Source organism: Lates calcarifer, linkage group LG8 (assembly GCF_001640805.2).
Source record: "Lates calcarifer isolate ASB-BC8 linkage group LG8, TLL_Latcal_v3, whole genome shotgun sequence".
In the NCBI taxonomy this organism is placed as follows: Eukaryota; Metazoa; Chordata; class Actinopteri; family Centropomidae; genus Lates; species Lates calcarifer.
The window spans coordinates 5,471,381-5,492,851 of record NC_066840.1 but is presented as its reverse complement, the minus strand read 5'-3'; the positions used below and the strand labels follow the sequence as shown (position 1 = coordinate 5,492,851).

The following is a 21,471-nucleotide window of genomic DNA, read 5'->3' as shown; positions in this document are numbered from 1 at the left end:
CTTGATTTTTATAGATTACATCTGTAGACAAGAACAATGCAGCAGAATTTCTGCCATTGTCTCAAACTACAGGATCACCAGTTTGTCAGCTCAGATGTTGCTGACTGGTCTTGTTCTCAGTTTGGTGATGAAATAACAGAATATAAACCTGACATATGTCTCTGATTGAGACGATGTCCATTCAGACCTACAGTGTCAGAGCCAGCAGAGACTGTCCATAGTCAGTAGTAGTTGCCAAATGAGAGTCATAACTGTGTTTTCAATTTTGAAGCTGCAATTGTGTCTGGGTATAAACAAATGGAGACATGTAGTATATATCCATTACCTCACCACACAAAGACTTTGTGCCTGTGGGTGGGAGAGTGACAGCGCTGCAGAGACAGTCGATGAGCTTTAAGCCTCTTATTTCCACTTGGACTAGGGATGGACAGGCTTATGAAACAGTAGCTTTAAAACATTCAACTTACACCCGTAAGATCAGAGGCTCAGATTATGGCTCACCACACGAGGAAGATTGTTTTGTGGCCCCCAATTTTACCCTGGGTCAACCGTAAATTAAATTCTTCGTCTGTTACGGTGGCACTAACTATTTAAGTCGCAAGCAAATGTGCCATAACCCGGATGCATGTATGTCACTCACAGCATGTCACACACCGCATCAAGTCCCCCCACACGCCACCACGTCCTCTGTCTCCCTCCTCTCTATCTCGAGATCCGCTGCTTTGGTTTGGACGGGGGAAATCCTTAACTGAATTGCGTCATAAATACGTCAATAAACTCTCATTCACTGACGATCAGGTACCACGGTAGCCGCCATATTCGCATCTATGGCAGGGTAGCGGTGCTCTCGGCGAGCCGTATGGTCCAGTCATCAGCATCAACTATTCCCCGCACTGACCCCTCGATCCCGTCCTGATAGCGGTTCGCTGCCACACAACTCGCATCTGATCATCAAAGCAGAACAGCCGGACTTCCACAGAGGGGAAGCCATGCAACGTGGAGCGGGGGTCTAGGTGGACTACGATGCCTTAGACTTAGAGAGGAATCCTGGCACAAGATGGAGGTAAACAGCGTTAGTAGTGAGGTGAGTTGACAAATGCGTGTTTTGCATGTTATTTCGCTACACACTGCTTTTGGTTTGTGCTGTCCCGTTAAGTTAGCTCGTCCTGCGAGGCTGGGTAGAGCTTAAATTCGCGTCACGACCTGCAGCGCACCGTGATGCATGCTAACACGCTAGCTAATGCTAACAGCTGGTTAGGTGTTTATTTTTGTTGCACTGCCCGGATTTATTAGTTTGATAGGTCCGTGTCCGGACTTTTTCCACCGGTTAGTCTCCCACCCAGAGGATGAGCTCTTTATCCGGTGACATATGACCTCCTCTTGGCTTTTGTTGTTATTTACACTTCTCAAGAGGAGTTTGCTTCATAGCTAGCCTAGCGTCTGTAGCATTAGCATGTAGTTAGCTTACTAGCTGACAGCTTGCAGGCTTGAAACTTGGAGATAAGTTTTTTTCTATACAACCTCCACCGCTTAGTAAATGAAGAGCTAGTAACGGGCGTTAATGTATCTATAGTTGGGTAATAAAATATTTCAATTCCTTTGTATTTATTCAAAGTTTCACAGTGGCTGGTTTAAATTTGGTCAGACGTCTTCACAACTGACGTCTGGCTTGTCAGCAGCACAAATGACTTAGTGATGCTTTTATTAGCTGTAACTTATAAGTAACTTATAATTTGGTAAAACTATTCATTCACACAGCTGGCAGTATATTAACTGCATTAACGAAGGGGAGTAATGAAGATGTTATATCGCTACAGACATACAGGCTCAAATATAATATCATGAAGCGCTTAATGGAATGTAAACCATTGTGTTAATTTATGGCTAACTTACCACCCCTAGACCTTTAGTGATACCAGTGATACCTTTTAAAGACTTCTCAAAATGCTGTCTTGTGACAACTGTGGAAAGGTTCGGTTTACTTTTGCTCTGTTTTTTCATGTGCAGCCAAGCCAACCTGACATCCTAAACCTCTCCATCTCTGAGATTCTTTGCAGTCTTTCACACCTACAGTTCAAACTGTCTGTCTGACTGCCCTGACTGTTTTAAAGCCAGCGGAGAGCTATTGCAACATACACTTCTGACCTAGTCCAGTCTTTGTTGAACTGAACTTTTCTCCTGTTATAGTTCTGGAGAATTGTGCCACAGGATTCTTAATATTTCTGCCGATCTCTGGAAGGACATCAGTTTATGTGAGCGACATGGTAATACTGAACAATTTTAACTATCTAAACTTGCTAAATACTGCTATGTTTGAAAAGCAATAAGCACTTTAATCTACTGTTCACCAAATGCTGCACCTTTAAAGCTGCCAAGATAACAGAACCACAGAAGTAAGCATCAAGATTAGCCACTTAAACTGGGCTTGTGGTGATGCTGGCTGCTTAATCCACTTTATATCAGTTCTGACTTTGAAGATGATGTTTAATCAAAACCTTGAACACCACTATCAGTAGATTGTGACACGATATGGTGTATGGCTATCAGACACCCCTTCAAATGGCTGAAAAAGGCTTGCCTGGTTGTGCTGCAAGTGTAGGCTGCACTCTGTTTCAAGCCGCGATGAGCCACAGTAAAGGTGGGAGTGAAAATGTATGTGTGAATTATGACACAAGCACTGCCCTGGCTTTGGCTAGCCTGGATGTTAATACTTCACAGATGCACCAAGGCTTACATTTTGACATTTTTTTCTTGCTTTGCTTTGAGGTGTATATCTTGACTGCTCTGAATGTTATGTTGTTAATGTTATCTTATAGCACTGAGATGCTGGAAAGTGGTTTGTTGGCCTCTGTTCTGTGGATGTACGTGAGTGTATGTTGGTGGCTCCACCCACTGAGTGGGCTTGCGTAGTGCTATGACTCATCCCCTCTCTTCAGAGGCTTGATGGAATTCAACACACACAAACACACTGGACTGAATACATCATGCCGACTGAGCTTCACCACAGAACTGAAATATGCAGACCTGGATAATGTTATAGTGGTCAGTTTACAGTCTGATTTACTTGTGATATCTGAATTCCTCTGCTGACAATATCATCACAGTGTATGGCTGTTTAAATAGAAGAACAGAAGAGAGGCATAAGAATGGATCTCTGAGTAGAACAAAGCATCCCTATGTGTGGTCATTTTAAAAAAGGATCTTGCCACCACTATCAGCCAGAAGCCCTAAAAGAACTAGGCTCTAGTTTGTCCTCAAGAGGCTGAATGCTGACTGCAGCCCTAGCAAACATCAGCCTCCCAGAGCCAGTCAGACATGTTGTTTTTGCTCTGGCTGGGGATTAAGCTAGAATGCTAATAATGAGGGGCTTTATAGGGACAGGATGAGAGCTGGACAGCTGGACAGGCTTAAAGTATGGACTCCATACTGTTTGACAACAAATAGAGCTTCAGTCAGAGAAGTGCAAGCGCACTGTTATTGCATGTGACTCATCGATTTCATCTGTTGAATCTTCCATCATACATGTGGGCGTGCAGCAGCTGCAGTCATAGTCCTGCTCAGCTGAAAACAAGGATGAACAAGCTTTGTGAAAGTCTTTACTGTTGCCGACTCCTCTGATAAAATTTGTGGGTTTGGCTGCAGGTCAATGGACATCAGATCATGGACGAGCCCATGGAGGAGGGAGAGTCTTTCTCACACTGCGTAAGTAACAAGTGACTTTAGATCTTAGAGTGTGTGTGTATGTGTGTGCATTTAGCGTGACACACCTGCAGTTTTGCGTGGTTGTCTCATGCTGATACTGTTTGTGTAGGATGATGGGACATATAAGGAGATTCCTATCACCCACCATGTGAAAGAGGGCTGTGAGAAAGCGGATCCATCTCAGTTTGAACTGCTCAAAGTCCTCGGCCAGGGCTCTTTTGGCAAGGTGAGGAAAAGCAGCGGACCAACCCAATGTTTCCACCAGTGCACTCGTAGGCGTTGTGTATCTTTCTAAATGTCTCTCGCTCTGTCAGGTATTTCTTGTCAGGAAGATCGTGGGTCCAGATGCTGGTCAGTTATATGCAATGAAAGTTCTAAAAAAGGCATCTTTGAAAGGTAATACAACTTTGTTTTTTTTTAGTCTACATCTACACAAAATGCCACAGTGCCAGTCGGTCAGTATGTTCTGTTCTCAGTGTTGAATTTCTCTCTCATGCTGTCCCCTTCCTGTTTTGTCTCTCCAGTCAGGGACAGAGTTCGCACTAAGATGGAAAGAGACATTTTAGTGGAAGTCAATCACCCCTTCATAGTGAAATTGCACTACGGTAAGAGAAACACTCTTATTTATGTAGCATGTAGGCAGTGATATTAGATCATGCAGATTTAATCCCTGATAAGGATGAATTTAGGATGAAATCCTTATGTTCATCTCCATGTTCCAATCAGAAACATTGTTGTTAACAACATTCATTAGAACATTTTGAGTGTTATTACACAGTTATTGAACAGGGCTGTTGCTATTCTAAGTGAGTTACAAGTGATTATACAAGTGAGTTTTAATTAGCTTGTGGATAAATGATTTGTTTCCTTGTCTCCGCAGCCTTTCAGACAGAAGGGAAACTGTATTTAATACTGGACTTTCTCAGGGGAGGGGATGTATTCACTCGCTTATCCAAAGAGGTAAGCTGACGCTCTGTTGCCTGACATCTCATTATCCTTTTATCTCATTTGCACCTTTTTCTGTGTTGTTATTTTGTTCTCTCTGAAAAGAGAAGTACAGCTCGTCCTTTTCATTCAGTAATCTAATGGTCGTCTTCTTCTTTTATAACATCAAGTGTTTTAAACATATTTGTGAAAATCAGAACTACATATGCAACAAAGTTCTTTTATCAACACTTATAAAAGAATTAGGAATTTCTAAACCCTTAGGAATAGTTAAGATGACAGCTACAAACATGAGTGCTTGTCTTGGAATCTTTATTCACTTTTCGATCATCAGTTGCTTGTCAGTTAGAGGCTCAGATCAGCCTTTTTTCAAATGCTTTCAGGGAACTCAGACAATGTGTGATTGTTCTCCAGACAAACCTTGTGTTGAAAGCGTTTCTCAGAACCAAAGCGATAGCTGCTGGCAATGTCAAATCAACAGCTTGCTGAATCTTGTAACTTATTTGAAATGTTGATATTGTGACAATAATAATACTCTGTTTTCTGTGTTTGCGGTTACTGAAGCTTAATTCTGAAGTTGTGTGTGTGTGTGTGTGTTTTTTTTTTGTCTTTGCTGCTGAATTTCTCTCCTCTTCTGAGTTCAGAGAGTAAATGTGTCCAGTTCTTATCAGGTTATGTTTACAGAGGAAGATGTGAAATTCTACCTTGCAGAGCTGGCCCTGGCCCTCGACCATCTGCACAACCTGGGCATAGTTTACAGAGATCTCAAGCCAGAGAAGTATGAATCCTAGACCTCACCTTCACCTTTTGACCTTTTACTCTCTAACCTAACAGCAAACCCACATCATCCCCCAGCACAAAAAGAACCTGCCCAGCTATAGTTATAGTTATAGTTGTATAGTTAGTTAATACAAAACCACTGGTTACTTTTGATTGTGTGGCTCTGACAATCATCACCTGCCACATTTTCAAATCCACTGATCTATTCCTAACAACAGTAGCTTGTTAAGAGGCATTACTCATTGTTTCATACTGATAATAATTAACATTTAAAATTGAAAATGTTTCCATTATACTATTTAGAACTCATTTTTGAATCTACAAGATATTCATATTCACTCCCCTTATTTTCCACACCGGCTACAGAGTGAATGATTAAGATGAGCTCTGTGCTGTATGTGTACAAGTTTTCAAAGACCTAAAGGTCTTATTATGGTTTTATATAAATTCTACTAAAAGGTCATCTACATGTCATTTACACACACACACAGTCATATCCACTATAACATCCTTCACTTTGGTCCACCTGAACAAGTCCACAATCTTTGACCGACCAGAGGCGTTAAGGGTTCTGATCTGTTTATTCTTATACTCAGCAGTTCAGGATAAGATTTACACACAACTTCAGAGTGTTCAAATCTGACACCAGAGTTTATTCAAGTGGAAAACAAAAGCATGAGATGACTTGAATACTGCTATTGTAGTGTTGTCATGAAGAATTGTTTGAAGCTCACCTCTGTGGAAAAACTGTTTTTGTCTTCTCAGCATCTTACTTGATGAAGCTGGACACATAAAGTTAACAGGTATGTGTTTGACTAATTAAAGCTAAATCACTGTAATGCACATATAATGTGTGACCTATTTTTTTTTACTCTTAAGAGTAATTGAGTAGGTCAGTGTAGTTAATAACCTGTAATTAAACTGTCTCAAACAAAAAATGTATTTTTTAGAATAGATTTATGACCCCTTTTTTGTCCTTAGGCTGACTTTCCTTAGTAGCTATTTTTATGTTTCTTTTTCCAGCACTTAAAAGAATAATTATTCTGCATAGTATAATTACTGGATATGACTGTGACTGTTCTGTCGACTGTGTATCTTACATCATTGCTTTGCATTGCTGTCCTGCAGACTTTGGCTTGAGCAAAGAGTCAGTAGATGCTGATAAGAAGGCGTATTCCTTCTGTGGTACGGTGGAGTATATGGCCCCTGAGGTGGTCAACAGGAGAGGACACACGCAGAGTGCGGACTGGTGGTCTCTGGGAGTACTTATGGTACACAAGACCAAATAAATATACACACATACTGGTTCATCTTTTTTTTTTTTTTTTTTTTTTTTTGCTTTGACATTATCATGATGATAAGAAGACAATCATGTTCATTATATTCCTTTTCTTGCACTGTGCGTTTAGTTTGAGATGCTAACAGGGACATTACCATTCCAAGGGAAAGACCGCAATGAGACCATGAACATGATTCTCAAGTGAGTCATTATTTTCTGCATAATAAAGGCACTCAATACATGACAGAAGTCTTTAAAGTCTTAATATATACATTAAGTGATGATTCTTGGAATTCATACTGACCTCTTGCTCATTTCTACCCCTCCAGAGCTAAGTTGGGAATGCCCCAGTTCCTAAGTTTGGAAGCCCAGAGTTTGCTGAGAATGCTGTTTAAACGTAATCCTGCCAACAGACTAGGTAAGGTGCATCTCAGCTGGTTGTGTGTGTGTCTGTGTGTAAACCTGTTAGGAATAAGAGAAAATGAGGTGTGTTGATCCTCACATCACACTGCTCGCCTAGCTTGAGCTTGTTAACATTTTGGCATCCACTTAAATCACATGCTGAAAACCAGCGGAGAGAAAAAAAATGTGTGAACGTGTTGATCCTCTGAAAACAATGAAAACAAGCGTGCCAGGTGAACTGAACCAGACCGATCTGTGTCTTTAGGAGCCGGGCCCGATGGAGTGGAGGAGATCAAACGCCACGCTTTCTTCTCCACCATCGACTGGAATGTGAGCACGCACACACACCTCCCTCTCATTTCTCACAGACCCACACATACACGCACATGTAACTCTCCCAGCTTCTGTTGAGGATTCACACCTAGCAAACGGTTGGCTTGGTGACTACTGGCCATCAGTCTTGGCCATGCCAGCTATGTTTGTGTGTGTGTGTGTGTGTCTGGGCAGAGGGCCAGTTCTCACTGTGTGTGCACTAATAGCCCTGTGTGAGTGTTTAAGAGCCAGCAGGATGCTATTGGCCGGACCGAGCTGTAGAGGGATTGGAGGGGGTTAATCTGGGACGGGGCTTGGCTTCTCTTCCACACACTCCTAACAGCCTGTGGTAGGGTTTGATTTCTAACACATATGTGTGTTTTCTGTGTGTGTGTACCTGCGTTTTCTTCAGAAACTGTACAGGAGAGAACTCCAGCCCCCATTCAAGCCTGCAGCAGGAAAACCAGATGACACGTTCTGCTTTGACCCAGAGTTCACTGCTAAAACGCCTAAAGGTAAATCTACACCTACACACAAACATGTTCTGTTCACATGCTTATCAGCTTAAAAGCAACAGGCACTCTTGCTGCCATGGAGGCTGTAACTAAGCCCTGACTGCAACTCCAAAATTTAGTGGGTGTTTGTTAGTTCATCTCTCTATATTATGTATTATATTCTGTGTATTCAGACTCCCCAGGTATCCCGCCCAGTGCTAACGCCCACCAGCTCTTCAAAGGCTTCAGTTTTGTTGCTCCAACCCCGATGGATGAGAACAAGAGCTCCCCACTGCTCAGCATACTCCCTATAGTTCAGGTGAACAAACATTATCTATACTTTGCATGTGCCCTCTATCACAATTTACATTGGTTAAATATTAACAAATTAACACACACAGACTCTTACTCTTCATCTCAAATGGTGCACATATTCTAAGTTAACAAATAATCCCAGTTATCTCCAACAGTGGACATCCTTGCATGTTTTTGTCATTTTGCAACATGATACTGATTAGAAATGTCTACTACTTCATTGTGGAGTTTTACTTAAATTATATATATGAATGAACAGTTAGTGCTTTTCTAGTGGTGCTGAAACACTTCCTTTTTGAGTCTACTGATTGCTACTGTTCTGAATAATGAGTAGATTTTTTTTTTTTTTTTCAACAATATTCACACCATCACTACAAACTTAAATTTAGATCATACTGTGAAGTGAAATTCGGAATTTGGAAAATAAGGTTTACGCGCAAAATAACCAGAATTACCCTTTAATGGCTCCACTGTAGACCTGCGCCACACATGCTGTCCTCTACAAACCCTCAACACAAACACACATTTGTTTTCTGTTTTCACACCTACAACTGTTAATTTTGCAGCATTTTGTCCTTCAACGTGTGAATAGGGAGCTAAATGCAACAATGCCAGTAAATCTGTTATGACAGTTTGACTGCTGAATATGGAGTGACATTACCACTCAAGTTCCACAAATGTGTTAAAACAAGCTGCCGTGGGAGCTCTGATGTACAACACACTGTATGGACAAATCGAGGGTTGTTGTGGCATTGTGGTCATTTGTGAATAATTTCATCTCATGAAAATAATGTTTAGACATGACTTGAGAAGGACAGAAGCTCCTGGCAATACTGGAACATGTTTTAATTGATTCAGTTAATGTTGAAATATCTAATGTAACGGTTGAAATCTTGTTGTTTCCAGATGCACGGGGGCTCAGCCAAGTTCTCAGATCTGTACGAGCTGCAGGAGGACATAGGGGTTGGCTCTTACTCCATTTGTAAACGCTGTGTACACCGAGTCTCTGCCATGGACTATGCTGTGAAGGTAACAAGATACAGAAAAAATAGTCATTTCTTGTTTAATACATTTTGATTCTATGTTGAAACTGTGACTGAACATCCAGTGTTAAAGCATTGATCACAAAGTTAGGCCAGTTTTCTCAGCACTACCACTCACTTTAAGCAACGTTCTGCTTCACAAACACGCAATTACACTAATTTGCATCCTTTAAAAGACCCAGTAATGTATGATCTGTAATTGCAGAGTTGGTCTTACTAAGATTATATGTACGATCGATGTAATGAACCTTATACTTGTTTGTCTGGGTTTCAGGCACTTAGCAAGTCGGTCAAATCTGAGCTTTCAGAAAATTTAGAGACTCCCAGCAGTAGTTAGGACTTCAGTGTTCACGTCAATACTATTTACAAGTCGTAAACTGGTAAGAAGATGAACACTGACATGACATGAATGTGGCATAAGTGCCTTGCTCAAAATCACATCAGCAGTGGCCCCACATGTAAGACATACATTCTCTTCAACAGTAATACGTATGATGTATATTATAAATGCCCTATTAAATAACAATTGCAGTGAGGTTATGTTTATTTCTTAATTAAATGAAAATGTACAGTATCATTACTCTATGCATTTTGAAGCCAGTTTGAAGGCTATGATTGGTCAGCTTTAAAAAAGCCCCATAAAGCACCCTGCTTTTTATTCCCTTGGGAACTGAATGACGAACTGAATTAAATTAGATGGTTGTGTTGTGAAAGCACGGTATTTGTATATTACTGTCTCTAAAATATGGGTTTCATAAAGGAGGTTCTAAGCCTTTATGTATGTGAAACTGCTGGAAATGTAAGAATCATGTGGAACGTGATTAGTGATAACAGTACACCAGGAGAGGGCAGCACAACTTCAGCGTCTGAACTCACTCTACAACAACTTCTCAAAACTTTGTTAGGGCAAGGATTTGGTGTTTTAAAAATCTGAGATAGTTTAGATTTTTAAAAATGCACAGCAGAATGATTTTTGGGTTATTATCAGGACAGTGTACCATTTGACATTAACTACTGTTATCTGTATTTCCTTGTGCCACAGATTATAGACAAAAGTAAGAGGGACCCCTCTGAAGAGATCGAAATCCTGATGCGATACGGACAGCATCCCAACATCATCACTCTGAAAGACGTCAGTAACATTCGTGTGTGAGCTTTCAGAGACAGTAAGGTTTTGAGGAGTTTGTCAACATACTGATGGGTTGTCTTTGTGTTGGGGTGTGTGTGTGTCAGGTGTATGATGAGGGCAGGTATGTTTATCTGGTGACAGAGCTAATGAAAGGAGGGGAGCTGTTGGATAAGATCCTCAGGCAGAAGTTTTTTTCTGAGAGAGAGGCCAGTGCTGTGCTCTACACCATCGCCAAGACTGTTGACTACCTCCACTGCCAAGGGGTAAGGAAACACTTCATACATGTACAAGCATAAGTGAAATTCAGTGATCTCTTTTCTTAATATTTGCTCCCCCCTCTCCACAGGTGGTACACCGAGACCTGAAGCCCAGTAACATTCTGTATATGGACGACTCGGGGAATCCTGACTCCATCAGGATCTGTGACTTTGGATTCGCCAAGCAGCTTCGGGGGGGCAACGGCCTCCTCCTCACGCCCTGTTACACCGCCAACTTTGTGGCACCAGAGGTGAGAGAGGAAAAATGCTAGAAATAAAAAGAAAACAAAAGCAAGCGGCTTACAATTTAGAAAGGATGAGTCCCTGATGGTGAGTCTGTCTTTGTTTTTGTGTCTAGGTACTAATGCGGCAAGGTTATGATGCAGCTTGTGATATATGGAGTCTCGGAGTTCTACTGTATACAATGCTGGCAGGGTAAGAGTCCATTCAGGAGGCACTGCTGGGTAATTTGGCTTGAGCGTGGGTGGGAATGATTAATTGTGAAGTGTCCAAATTTTTCTAAAATTTCTACACCCCTTGTCAAGACCGTTTTAGATAGTTGCGCTCATGATGTGTTTACTTTCCACAAACTGACAAGTACACAGAAGAATGTGTGAACTGAAATACTGTGTGTTTTCCTAACCTCTCCCTTAACCTCCCTGTCAGGTACACGCCGTTTGCTAATGGGCCAAACGACACACCGGAAGAGATTCTACTCCGAATAGGGTCTGGAAAGTTCTCTTTGACCGGCGGCAACTGGGATACTGTATCAGACACCTCAAAGGTATACACACTGACAATGTTGCCTCACACTGGTGGTGTGTCTTTGAAGCAGATTTCAAGCAAATTTTCAAAGTCTAATGGTAACTAATTTATTTTTGCACTTATCTAATCGCTTAGCTTCACATCGAATAAACCTTTATTGCATATTAGCTCATAATAAGGAAAAACACTTGAAATGCTGTTGTGTCCTCATACATTTAAATGACTCAGTGTGTTGTGTATGTTCCAGGACCTGCTGTCTCATATGCTCCATGTGGACCCTCACCAGCGATACACAGCAGAGCAGGTTCTAAAGCATTCCTGGATCACCTGCAGAGATGCGCTCCCACACTTCCAGCTCACACGCCATGATGCACCGCACCTCGTCAAGGTCAGCATGATATCCTACCAACTAACAGAGACATACACGCAGAAACAATTGTTACCATGCAGGGGAATTTAAAGGTTAGTATCGCCTCAGTGCATGTGCTGGCCTCATGAGCAGTGACACTTTATTCTCTCAACGTACAGACATACATAACCCGTCCACACCAGAAAAGGTCAGAACTCTTCCACCTGATGTCATACTCATGCAGTGCCAGTGCAATAATTCATCCACTTCTGCTCTCAGCTATTACTAATACCAGATCCACTACAGCAGATGTGTTCATTCTTCAATCTTATTTTGCTACTTGACCTGGTCAGATGCTTCCCTCAAATGGGACGCATGGGGTCATTTTTTCGACATGGGAAGACGAGTACCTAATCCCCTTGACATTCGAGTAGTGAGAACACTGTTGCTAGGCAACTGACAACAAAAAAGGATGTCGCATTGTTCACTTTTTAGAAATGCTGAATCTTTTCTGTTTGTGTGTTTATGTGTTTTTTTTAATATTCTAGCACTTTAGGAAAGAGACAAGTAGATTTTAAAAAATAACTTCAGAAATGACAGGAACTTCAGTGGGTGCCAGTATAAAAACATGCACACAGTGCTCATCACAAACTGTGAATTGCAAGCTATAAGAGCTTCCACTTATAATGTAATGGAGTCCATATCAATATGTCCTTACTTTAAAAAGATATAGCAAAAAGAACACAACAGAGCAGTCTGCTTGTTCTTTTCTCCTTTGACCTCTGTCCATCCTCCTGTGGGATATGTAAGCACTTAGAGTGGTGCAGCCCCCCTCCAGAGGGAGAGGTTGTCTGAGTAGCATCCTCACCAAGCGCTCATACCACGTAAGTTGACCTCTCTTATTAATCTCAGGTAATAGCAGCTGTATACAGAGGCACTCTCAAACAGCTCAAGACTTCACCCAGTCCTGCAGAGAGAGGCTAGCCACCCTGCACAGCAGTCTGCTCCTATCTGTGATCTTGTTTTTTCAGATACAACCCAAAGCCTGTAATCATAGGTGAGGGTTGGAACAAAGATCAACAGTAAATTGAGAGCTTCAGTTTATGGCTGATTTCTCTCTTCACCACCTTTACAACAGATTGGCTCAGATCTTCCTTGTTGTCATCATATAGATCTTTGCCAGTGCATTTATGTGCTTATTGGTGTAATGTAACACGTTTTACTTCTGGCCTTAGTTGAAAAATGTTTTTCAGCAGTCACAGAAATATAGCATTTTATCAGTTTTGCTGGAACTCCAGAAGATTTTTCCAGCCAGATTGAACAAGAGACCAGAAAAGATCTTGGCCCACAGTACAAGCTCCTGTAGAGTTTTCCTGCAGTGAAAAGCCTGTTCCAGCTCACCCACACTCTCCTCTGTTATTTCAGAGGTCTGGTGACTGTTAAATCCAGATATACAAGGTCACTGTCATGTCTATGGAACAATTTTAATGCCTGTGTTGTGACATTGGACATTATCCAAGGATAGTAACACCATGAAAGGATGCACCTGATCAGCAACAGTATTCAGCTCTGATATCTAAGCAAAGCTGTATTGATAGTTGTGGGGTTATTAAAAGATTTCTGCCATGATTAACACCCTCCACTACCAGACTGTACAATTAACATTAGGTAAGATTAATGGTTCAGTGGATTCACGCTGGTTGCATTAAATTTTACTGTGCTGTCAGCCCAGCACTGACCACAGATTGTTTTTCCACTCTTCAGTCCCAATTTTAGTGTTGATGAGTGTCAATTCACTCTTAGTCACGAATCCCACTGCTGTCAGCAATCTATTCCTACTCTCCTCCACTCTCCCACATGTGATTCAAGGCCTGACAAATGGTTTATATTGAAATGCCCCGCTGGACACCACTGCTGTCGTGAGCTGCTATTTGCGTACCTGTGGCCTCTTTGTTAGCTTAAACAAGTCTCTTCCCGGAACGCTCATAAATTCTGCGCCTTTTCTGTCAGAACCTCTGCTGACTACGTCGTGGATTTATTTATTTTTTTATAATTACAATGGAGAGATGACAGGAAATGAGGAGAGAGAGAGAGGAGAATTGAAAGAGGGGGGAAAATAACCAGAGATGTTGTGATTACACGGTCTGCCTCTTAAGCTCCACACCACAAGGACGCCTCTAAAGCATGTATCGTATTAAGTGCAACCAAATCTCTTTGAACTTGACGGCCTGCACTATTGCCCCCTAGTAGTTCCTTGTAATTTTGATGATGTAAGAATTTTTCTAGTTTTTAAGTTGTATCTGCACTTGTTAAAAGCCCTGCACTGCAGTGGCTCTTAGTGTTGCTATCACTCTGCAGTTTTTTTTTTTTTTTAATAATGTATGACGTGTCTCTGATTCATCTCTGCATAAGTGGGTGGTTCGAGAACAAACAAATGTTGTGAATTAGCTGGACTTTGAAGTAACTCACCCAATATCTGATAAACCCATCAATCGATTGGCAGACTGACAGAAAATCAATCTGCAGCTATTTTGATTTTGAATAGATTAGTTTTCAAGCAAAAACAAATATCTTCCCGTTCCAGCCTTTTAAACACAATATGAGGATTTACTGTTTTTTTTCTTTCAAATGACAGAAATTAAAGGATAACTCTGGGATTCTTTAACCTGCGCTATATTTCCAATTGTTTTTGGGTGTAAATGACTGATGGGGAGGAAAATCTTTGCAATTGGTGCAGGATTGATAAGAGAACGATGTACTAGCCACTGCAAACAGCTACTGCAATGTAAACCATTATTGTTATCATAAAAGTTTGACACCATTGTGGATAGGGTTTCCTACAGAGATAAACCTATTTGTTGAAGAGTAAGATCCTTTTTGTTTAACCAGAAACAACCTTTTTAGCGTTACCAGACCCATTGACAAAAACAGTAATTATATCTCGTGGAACATGGCCATTGCCAATCTACTGCTGCTTCGACTGGTTAGTTTGTTTGTGTTTTCGTGTGACTTTCAGTGGTGGAAGAAGTATTCAGATCCTTAACTTAAAATGTACTGCACAACAACACAAACTGATCGAGGCAGCAGGACATTAGCAACTCCCTTGTTCTGTTTGGTAAATTTACAGTTTTTGTCAGTGGAGTCTGGTGGCTTTGAACGGAGTGCTAAAAGGGTTGTTTTCAGGATAAACAAAAAGGATCTTACTCTTTGATTAAAGAGGTTGGAAAGGAATGAATTCTATCCATAATGTTGTTAGTGGATGTATTATGAGGGGCCAATTGCACCAGTTTCCAGGTTATTAGCAGTTCCCAGTATATGGCTCTTGCTCATTAAAGGTCAGAAGTTTTTTATTCCTATCAATCACTTACACTAAGTTTTGTATTGTTGGTCAGACCAAACAAGACATTTGACTATGTCATCTGGGGCTCAAGGACAAGTTGGCAGACATGTTTTGCTATTTTTCTTCTAGTTAATGAAAACAATAATCAGTGAATTAGTCAACAATGAAGTTAATTGTCCACAGATTCATTCATTTAGATGAGTAGGTCTGCTTCTTTTGTTTTGCTGCTGAATAAAAGTGTTGAGCTAAAGGTTTTATCATATTTTCCCAAATATACATATTTTCCCAAACTATCAGGGGTATCCTTTGTGAAATGTGCACCACAGTTGCATTTAGTAGAACAAAACTGAGCAGTCTACAGTAAACACTGTAAGGGGAAAAAATTCTGTTCTGAGTTTGGCAGCTAAACAGACACACCAGCAAGCTGGTAATGTAGTTCTATTATGGTCAGAGAGTTTTATCCTACTTTAAAAGTTAAATTCAAGTATCCACGTTGTTGTTTTCCAGGGAGCCATGGCTGCCACCTATTCAGCACTGAGCCAGAAGACAAGTCAGCCGGTGTTGGAGCCTGTGGCAGCGTCTAGTCTAGCGCAGAGACGCAGCATGAAGAAACTCACCTCAACAGACATGTAGACACACAAACACTTACCGCTCACCCTCCAGTTTTGACCTCACTCTCAGTCGGACTCTCATACACAAACGCGCACATACACAGACCGAAGTCCTGGCCAGTCAGACCCACTGTCTCCCTTTTTAAACCTATTTATTTGACAACACCCAACATATGCACCCGCACCCAACTTAACATGCACGCACACACTGGACGAGGTTGCATTGTGAAGACGTCAGCTGAAGAGGAAGAGGGGAAACTCACATATCTGTTACTGCTGGGGAGACAGACTTGTATTTATTTCCACAGCTTTCATATGCACTTGCCCTCCTCGCCTTTCATTCTTTCTTCCTCGTGTGGGGAAGAAACGCACCAGCTGATGTTCTCCTTCACTGTGATTGGCTGATTCAAAGCTGCTTCGGTAAACTGTGCCCCCCCACTGCTCTTCATCTGCGCTCTGCCATCCTCCTCCTCCTCCTTCTCCTCCTCCTCAGTTCTCTCTCCTTCCCTTGTTTGCTTTTGCTCTCTTCTTTTCTTCAAAGTGAAGTTATGGTTTATGTGTGAGAGTGTTGGTGTGATGATATTGACTGAGGGACATTGTATGACTGTTTCCTCTCTTAAAAATAAAACGATATGATTCTGCTTGTGGCGGAGTAAAAAGTCCCTCTGGATCAATATCATCTACCAGCACTTTTGGTAACATAAATGCATGTGTGGACACAACCTGTATTTCTTTTTCCTTGAAATTCACTGTCTGACTCATGTTACTTTGTGATGCTAACAATGTATCAAAAAGGAAAAATAAGCTGCAGATGGACAAAAGATAATGTCTAGAGTTCGAAGGTGAAACTATGTGGTAACGATAACAGAAATTCTAGTTTGCAAAAAATATATAAATATATATATATATATATATACATAAATATATATATATATATGAAGATTATGAAGATGAAGAGCATGTGGGGGAGCTGTAGGGATTTCTCTGGGGGGGACGGGACGTACCCTGTCAAACCAGAGAGGCTGAATTAAAAAAAAATTTCCATGGATATCTCTTAAAAAAGACATTGTGGAAATTGTATGATATTGTATTTATTTCATTTGATTTTTAAGATTCTATTTTTCTTTCAAGTTCTGTATATATTGACATTAAAGATCATTATTGACATGCATTCACTGTGGTCTGAGCTGGTTTGTCCTTTCGCAATAATGCACCCCAGACTTCTGTAGGTCATTCATAATGAATTTAAAATGACAATTAGGCAACAGTGTTACTTACCAAGCAAGGTTTCATAGGCAAAATATCTTATTGTAATGAATTATGATGCTTTTTTAAACTCAGAAATTCAACCTTAAGTTTTAATGAGATTGTGCAATGACTTTTTTTAACCATTACATAGGCTCACTTTTTAAAGGGTTGGTTCACCTAAATAACAAACAAAACATTTTCTCACTTTCCTCTAGCCACGCTGAAGGTTTTGGTTATATTTAACCAGACTTTGAGATATCCCAATTCTGCCTCCAACTCACTATAATGTAGGTGAGTGTAATGTTTGTAGTACTTGAAACACTGAAAAACTGTACTAAAAACAAAAATCGACAGCACCCCTCTTTCCAGACCTGTTGGACCAGTCCTGTTACCAACTATGAACAATTTTTATTAAAACATTCTAATGGAAAATATATTCAAGTAGCAAGGTCTGTGGATTATCTAAAGTAATGAGGCTGATGTGTTTCAAATACCTTTTTTGTTGGGATTGACAACTTAAAAATTGTCAATCCCAGATGGATATGGTAAAAAAACTTTTCAAATTAAAGCTCCAGTAATGGATTTTTGTTTAACCTTTTAGGGAAACTAGAACAAGATGTAAACATAATACTGACACATTTTCATCTTATAGTGGTGATGTGGTCAATGTGTTAACGTACCAGTTCCTTAAGGTATATTCTGGTAATTTAGCTACTAATTGCTCCTCATTGGGTTCATCATATTGTTTTTACTGAAAACAGCTGCCTGCTGCTGTTGGAAACACCACTAATGAGAATGAACCAAAACATTAAGATTGCAGGTTGTAAAACCAAAACAATGACCCCTTACAAACCTAAATGAGATGCAAAGCATATTAGCCACCACTAGGTGGTAACACTCTCCAGTGCATGAGAAGTTACATGGCGGCTAAACGCACAGCGTCCCTCTGTGGGTCTGTGTCCTACCCTTATGTAAATGATCAGTCTCGCCTGCTTCCATTTTGTCTGTCCAACCCCCCACTCCCTTGAGAATATAAGCTGCTCTAACCAGTGGTGTGTAAAGAGAATTGTGTGTGTGTGTGTGTGTGTGTGTGTATGTGTCAGAGCTGTCATGACCAGACAGCAGAGGATGGAGATCTAGGAAAGGAAAGCAGATGGATTGAGGCAAGAGGACTGCTCCCATCAATGCACACACACCCCGAAAACACACACAGAAACACACACCCTGGCCTATGGACCAGCTGTTGTCTTTTTTCTCTACAACTGTCTGAGCTGACTCCATGTCCTCCTCTTCCTCTCCCTCTCTCTCCCCTGGATTAGATGCATTTTGCAGTCAGCCTGGGAGCTGAGAGGTAAACAGTGGGGCTAATTGCTTTGACATACTGCTCTTTGTTTTGGCCTCCTGGTGCTAATCAACCACTCGGCTAATAAGTCTGCCTGGCAAGGAAAACACAACTGTGTTTAGGCTGGGAGGAAGTAGAACGGGATAGGGGTCTGTCACGTTGCCTTACGCCCCATAATAAAGTGTTGCAGTCATATTTGCGTTGCACATTTGCTCGTCATCCAGAGTTCCCACAGTGCTGCTGTGGCTGAGTAGCACCCCCGCTCAGGTGTGAATCTATTTATCCTCATTAACAAGCGTCTCCCTAAAGTCAGCCAATTAACACGCTGCTCCTAATGAAGCCATTAGCTGTCAGATGAGGTAGAGGCAGTGCTTGTCATCGGTCCACTGTGTGTATTTGTGTGTGTGTGTGTATCCACTTTTGCTGCTAATAAAAGCAAGAAAATTAATGGAGTGAGCGTGTGTGATAATGAGTTAATGTGGAACAAGCAGGACGAGCAGTGATCAGCCCTCTGTCTCAAATGAAGATATCAGACACAGTGATTTACTCCCTCAGTGCTATAAACAGGCCTTTCTCTTCTCACATATACCACTCATTCATGTGTGTGTGTGTGTGTGTGTGTGTGTGTTTAATAGACATGCTGGCAGGGAAAGTGGGATGACGATGGCTCCCCTTTAAGCACAGAGCATGCTACTTGGCTCTGCGGTTTTGGAAATAAGACCCTTTAATTGCACCTGAGCAGCCATGTATGACCACCTAACATCACATCAGAGTTTGCAGCCTCAAAATAACAAACTGTAGATGTGGCTCGGTGCTCGTGCGTTCCTTAATGGAGCCATCGCACTGCACAACCTTAATATGGTTTTAATTGTGAAAGTAATTGCAAAGACATGAAAGCCACAGCCTCGACAGAGAGGAACAATAAGATCAGAGAGGCAGCTGTTCTACTGACACCATTTTCACAGTTAATTCTTTGTTGGTGACTGAATGTAAAAAGAAACTGAGATACCAGGTTTGCTGAGAGCCAGCACTGATCTAAGTAGGTGTAAAAAAAAAATCTAACTTAAAAAAATGAATTTTACATTTTACCAGTGACAAAAAAGAGGTACACTCTATTTTTCTATTCTTGGTTATTCTTATATGCCTGGATGTACTGTAGAATATGTCTTACACCACCCAACCCCCACCCTACAAAGTGCACTAAAGCTGCCCAGCCCTGTCAGGGGATGCCAGAACTGAGGATGTGAAATTGATTTTAGGTTACGCAGTTAATCGCACTGCAGATTCCTGCGTCTTCTCTCCTCTTCTTCCTCTACTTCAACAGTCCCTGCCTTCCTCATCCACTCCACTTACGTCTCTCCTCTCAGTTGCTCTGCGATTGATTCTGTCCTCTAATATACTATCATTACCAGCAGCGGTCCCTCTGCCCTCCAGTGATCAGTTATCAAGTTTGGTCACCTTCACTTTGAAGTCGTGTCAGTTGCCCTGCAGGAGTGTAAGAGACGAGTTGGCCTGCTTGTATCTTTGAGTGGGCAGCTACCGTGTGAGCACAAATACCACGAACAGTGCAATGAAGCTGTGTGTAAAATCCCACTGCAACAAGTGTGAAAAGCTTTGCCAAAAAAATGTGTTTATGCAGTTCAAAACATGCAATTTGTGGCGTGAAAACACCAGAAATCTGTGATTCCAAAGCAAATTTAAAGCCTCACTTATCCTCTGAGGTCAAGGGGGTGTCCAGGAAACAGTTCCTAAATCATTGAGTGTCATGATTAGAAGGTTAAGCTTTATACAGTAAAGATCTGGCACTTCCCAGATTTTGGAACAATTCTTTTTCAACAGCTGATATCCTTCAGCAGAACATCTTGTGAGTCTGTCCTAATGTGTTGGCTGCAGCAGAGGCCTGATCCACCTCTGTGATTCATTTTTATCTACAACACTGTGCTCCTCCAGTACTCTGACTTCTGGAAGTGTGGAAGTGTTTTTTTTTTTTTTTTTTTTTTTTTAAATAGGGAGTTTAGTTGCAAAAAGAAAATAGGTTAACATTTTGGGAATTTTCACAGAGAATCTTTTTACAAATTATAATATATTAAATGTAACACACACAAGTAGCAAAATGCTACTTCAAAAATATGCCACTCATTTCAAGTAATAGATATCTCTCTGCTATTATTTTATTATTTGGAGTTATTTTAGTTGTTTTTCTTGTCAGTTCAGTAGTTTCTAAATGCTTTATTTTGTCTTGTCCGTGTATTTTTTTTCATTATTTAAAAGCTCACTAACAACAAGTATAACATAGAATAAACTGTCAGTGGTTCTCAACCTGAGGGTCAGTACTCCCAAAAAGAGGCTACTAATTTAGGGGTCACCAACTTATTTTTGTTTTTTGCTTATTTGCTTTTTCATGTGAATTATTGGAAAATGTTTGGTGTTTTATGCCTTTTATCACCTATTCAAACAAAAGAAGGATAAAATCAATCTCTGGTTGACTTAAGTATATGTTGCTAATTATAGCAGTTAGGAGTACTTTGTTTCAAGGAGTCACAAGCCAAAAAGCCTGGGAACCACCATTTTAAGTCACATAAGTTGTAATGGAACAAGCATTATGAAGACAAGGCTCAGACCTATAGTGTCCAGACAGAAGAGATATAAAAATACATATATGACTTTACAATTCTGTTTTGTAGGAAGTGAGCCTCAGTAGAAGATAAAGGGATAGTGTAGAAAGGATGAGACAAGTAAAGGAAGTAAAGGAAGAGACAGAGTCGCTGAAGTCCAAAAGTCATACAACCATGTAGCTGACCAGCAGCATATATTCATTACTCCATGTAGGAGTTCTCTCATGTGGGCTGCTGTTGTGTTCCTGTCTGTGTTCTCTGCACAGCAACTAGACTGCAGCCCTGTGTTTTCCCCTCTGTCTAATTAAAGAGAAATGTGATGTCGAATGTCCTCTCTCTGACCTCCTACCATGACAGTCTTACTGCAAACACTACATCAGCATCTTATAAACTTTTTTGCTTTCTCAGAAAATTTCTGCTACCCTGCTTTAAAGTCACTGCTCTTTAATCCTAATGTGTTTAATTCACTTCATTGACCTTCAGAGATTTTTTTTTTTTAAAAGAGCTTGGGAAAAATAACACTATTGATAAAAGCTTTGGAAA

General features: G+C 40.8%; 1 protein-coding gene across 5 annotated transcripts; it reads left to right on the top strand.

Annotated features, from left to right (window-relative positions):
- Positions 1 to 685: 685 nt before the first annotated feature.
- Positions 686 to 16,894, top strand: rps6kal (ribosomal protein S6 kinase a, like). Of its 5 annotated transcripts, XM_051072176.1 has the most exons (23): positions 686 to 1,084; positions 2,188 to 2,264; positions 3,643 to 3,702; positions 3,812 to 3,928; positions 4,017 to 4,098; positions 4,227 to 4,307; positions 4,583 to 4,662; positions 5,292 to 5,425; positions 6,193 to 6,230; positions 6,556 to 6,698; positions 6,837 to 6,907; positions 7,036 to 7,124; positions 7,374 to 7,438; positions 7,833 to 7,935; positions 8,109 to 8,233; positions 9,136 to 9,258; positions 10,315 to 10,404; positions 10,506 to 10,664; positions 10,748 to 10,909; positions 11,017 to 11,093; positions 11,325 to 11,442; positions 11,671 to 11,811; positions 15,620 to 16,894. In XM_051072176.1, the coding sequence occupies exons 2-23, from the start codon at positions 2,262 to 2,264 to the stop codon at positions 15,743 to 15,745; spliced, it is 2,187 nt and encodes a 728-aa protein (XP_050928133.1). In that variant the 5' UTR covers positions 686 to 1,084; positions 2,188 to 2,261; the 3' UTR covers positions 15,746 to 16,894. The 5 variants fall into 5 exon arrangements, with proteins under 5 accessions (XP_050928133.1, XP_018530948.1, XP_018530949.1 ...); XM_018675432.2 differs by lacking the exon at positions 2,188 to 2,264 and having other exon boundaries at positions 688 to 1,084; XM_018675433.2 differs by lacking the exon at positions 2,188 to 2,264 and having other exon boundaries at positions 692 to 1,084; positions 5,319 to 5,425.
- Positions 16,895 to 21,471: the final 4,577 nt, after the last annotated feature.

Coding starts and splice junctions, on each gene's coding strand:
- rps6kal (XM_018675429.2), top strand. CDS start 2,944: ATGGAATTCAACACACACAAACACACTGGACTGAATACATCATGCCGA. Junction 5,426..6,192: donor AGAGATCTCAAGCCAGAGAA/GTATGAATCCTA, acceptor TTGTCTTCTCAG/CATCTTACTTGATGAAGCTG. Junction 6,699..6,836: donor GGTCTCTGGGAGTACTTATG/GTACACAAGACC, acceptor CTGTGCGTTTAG/TTTGAGATGCTAACAGGGAC.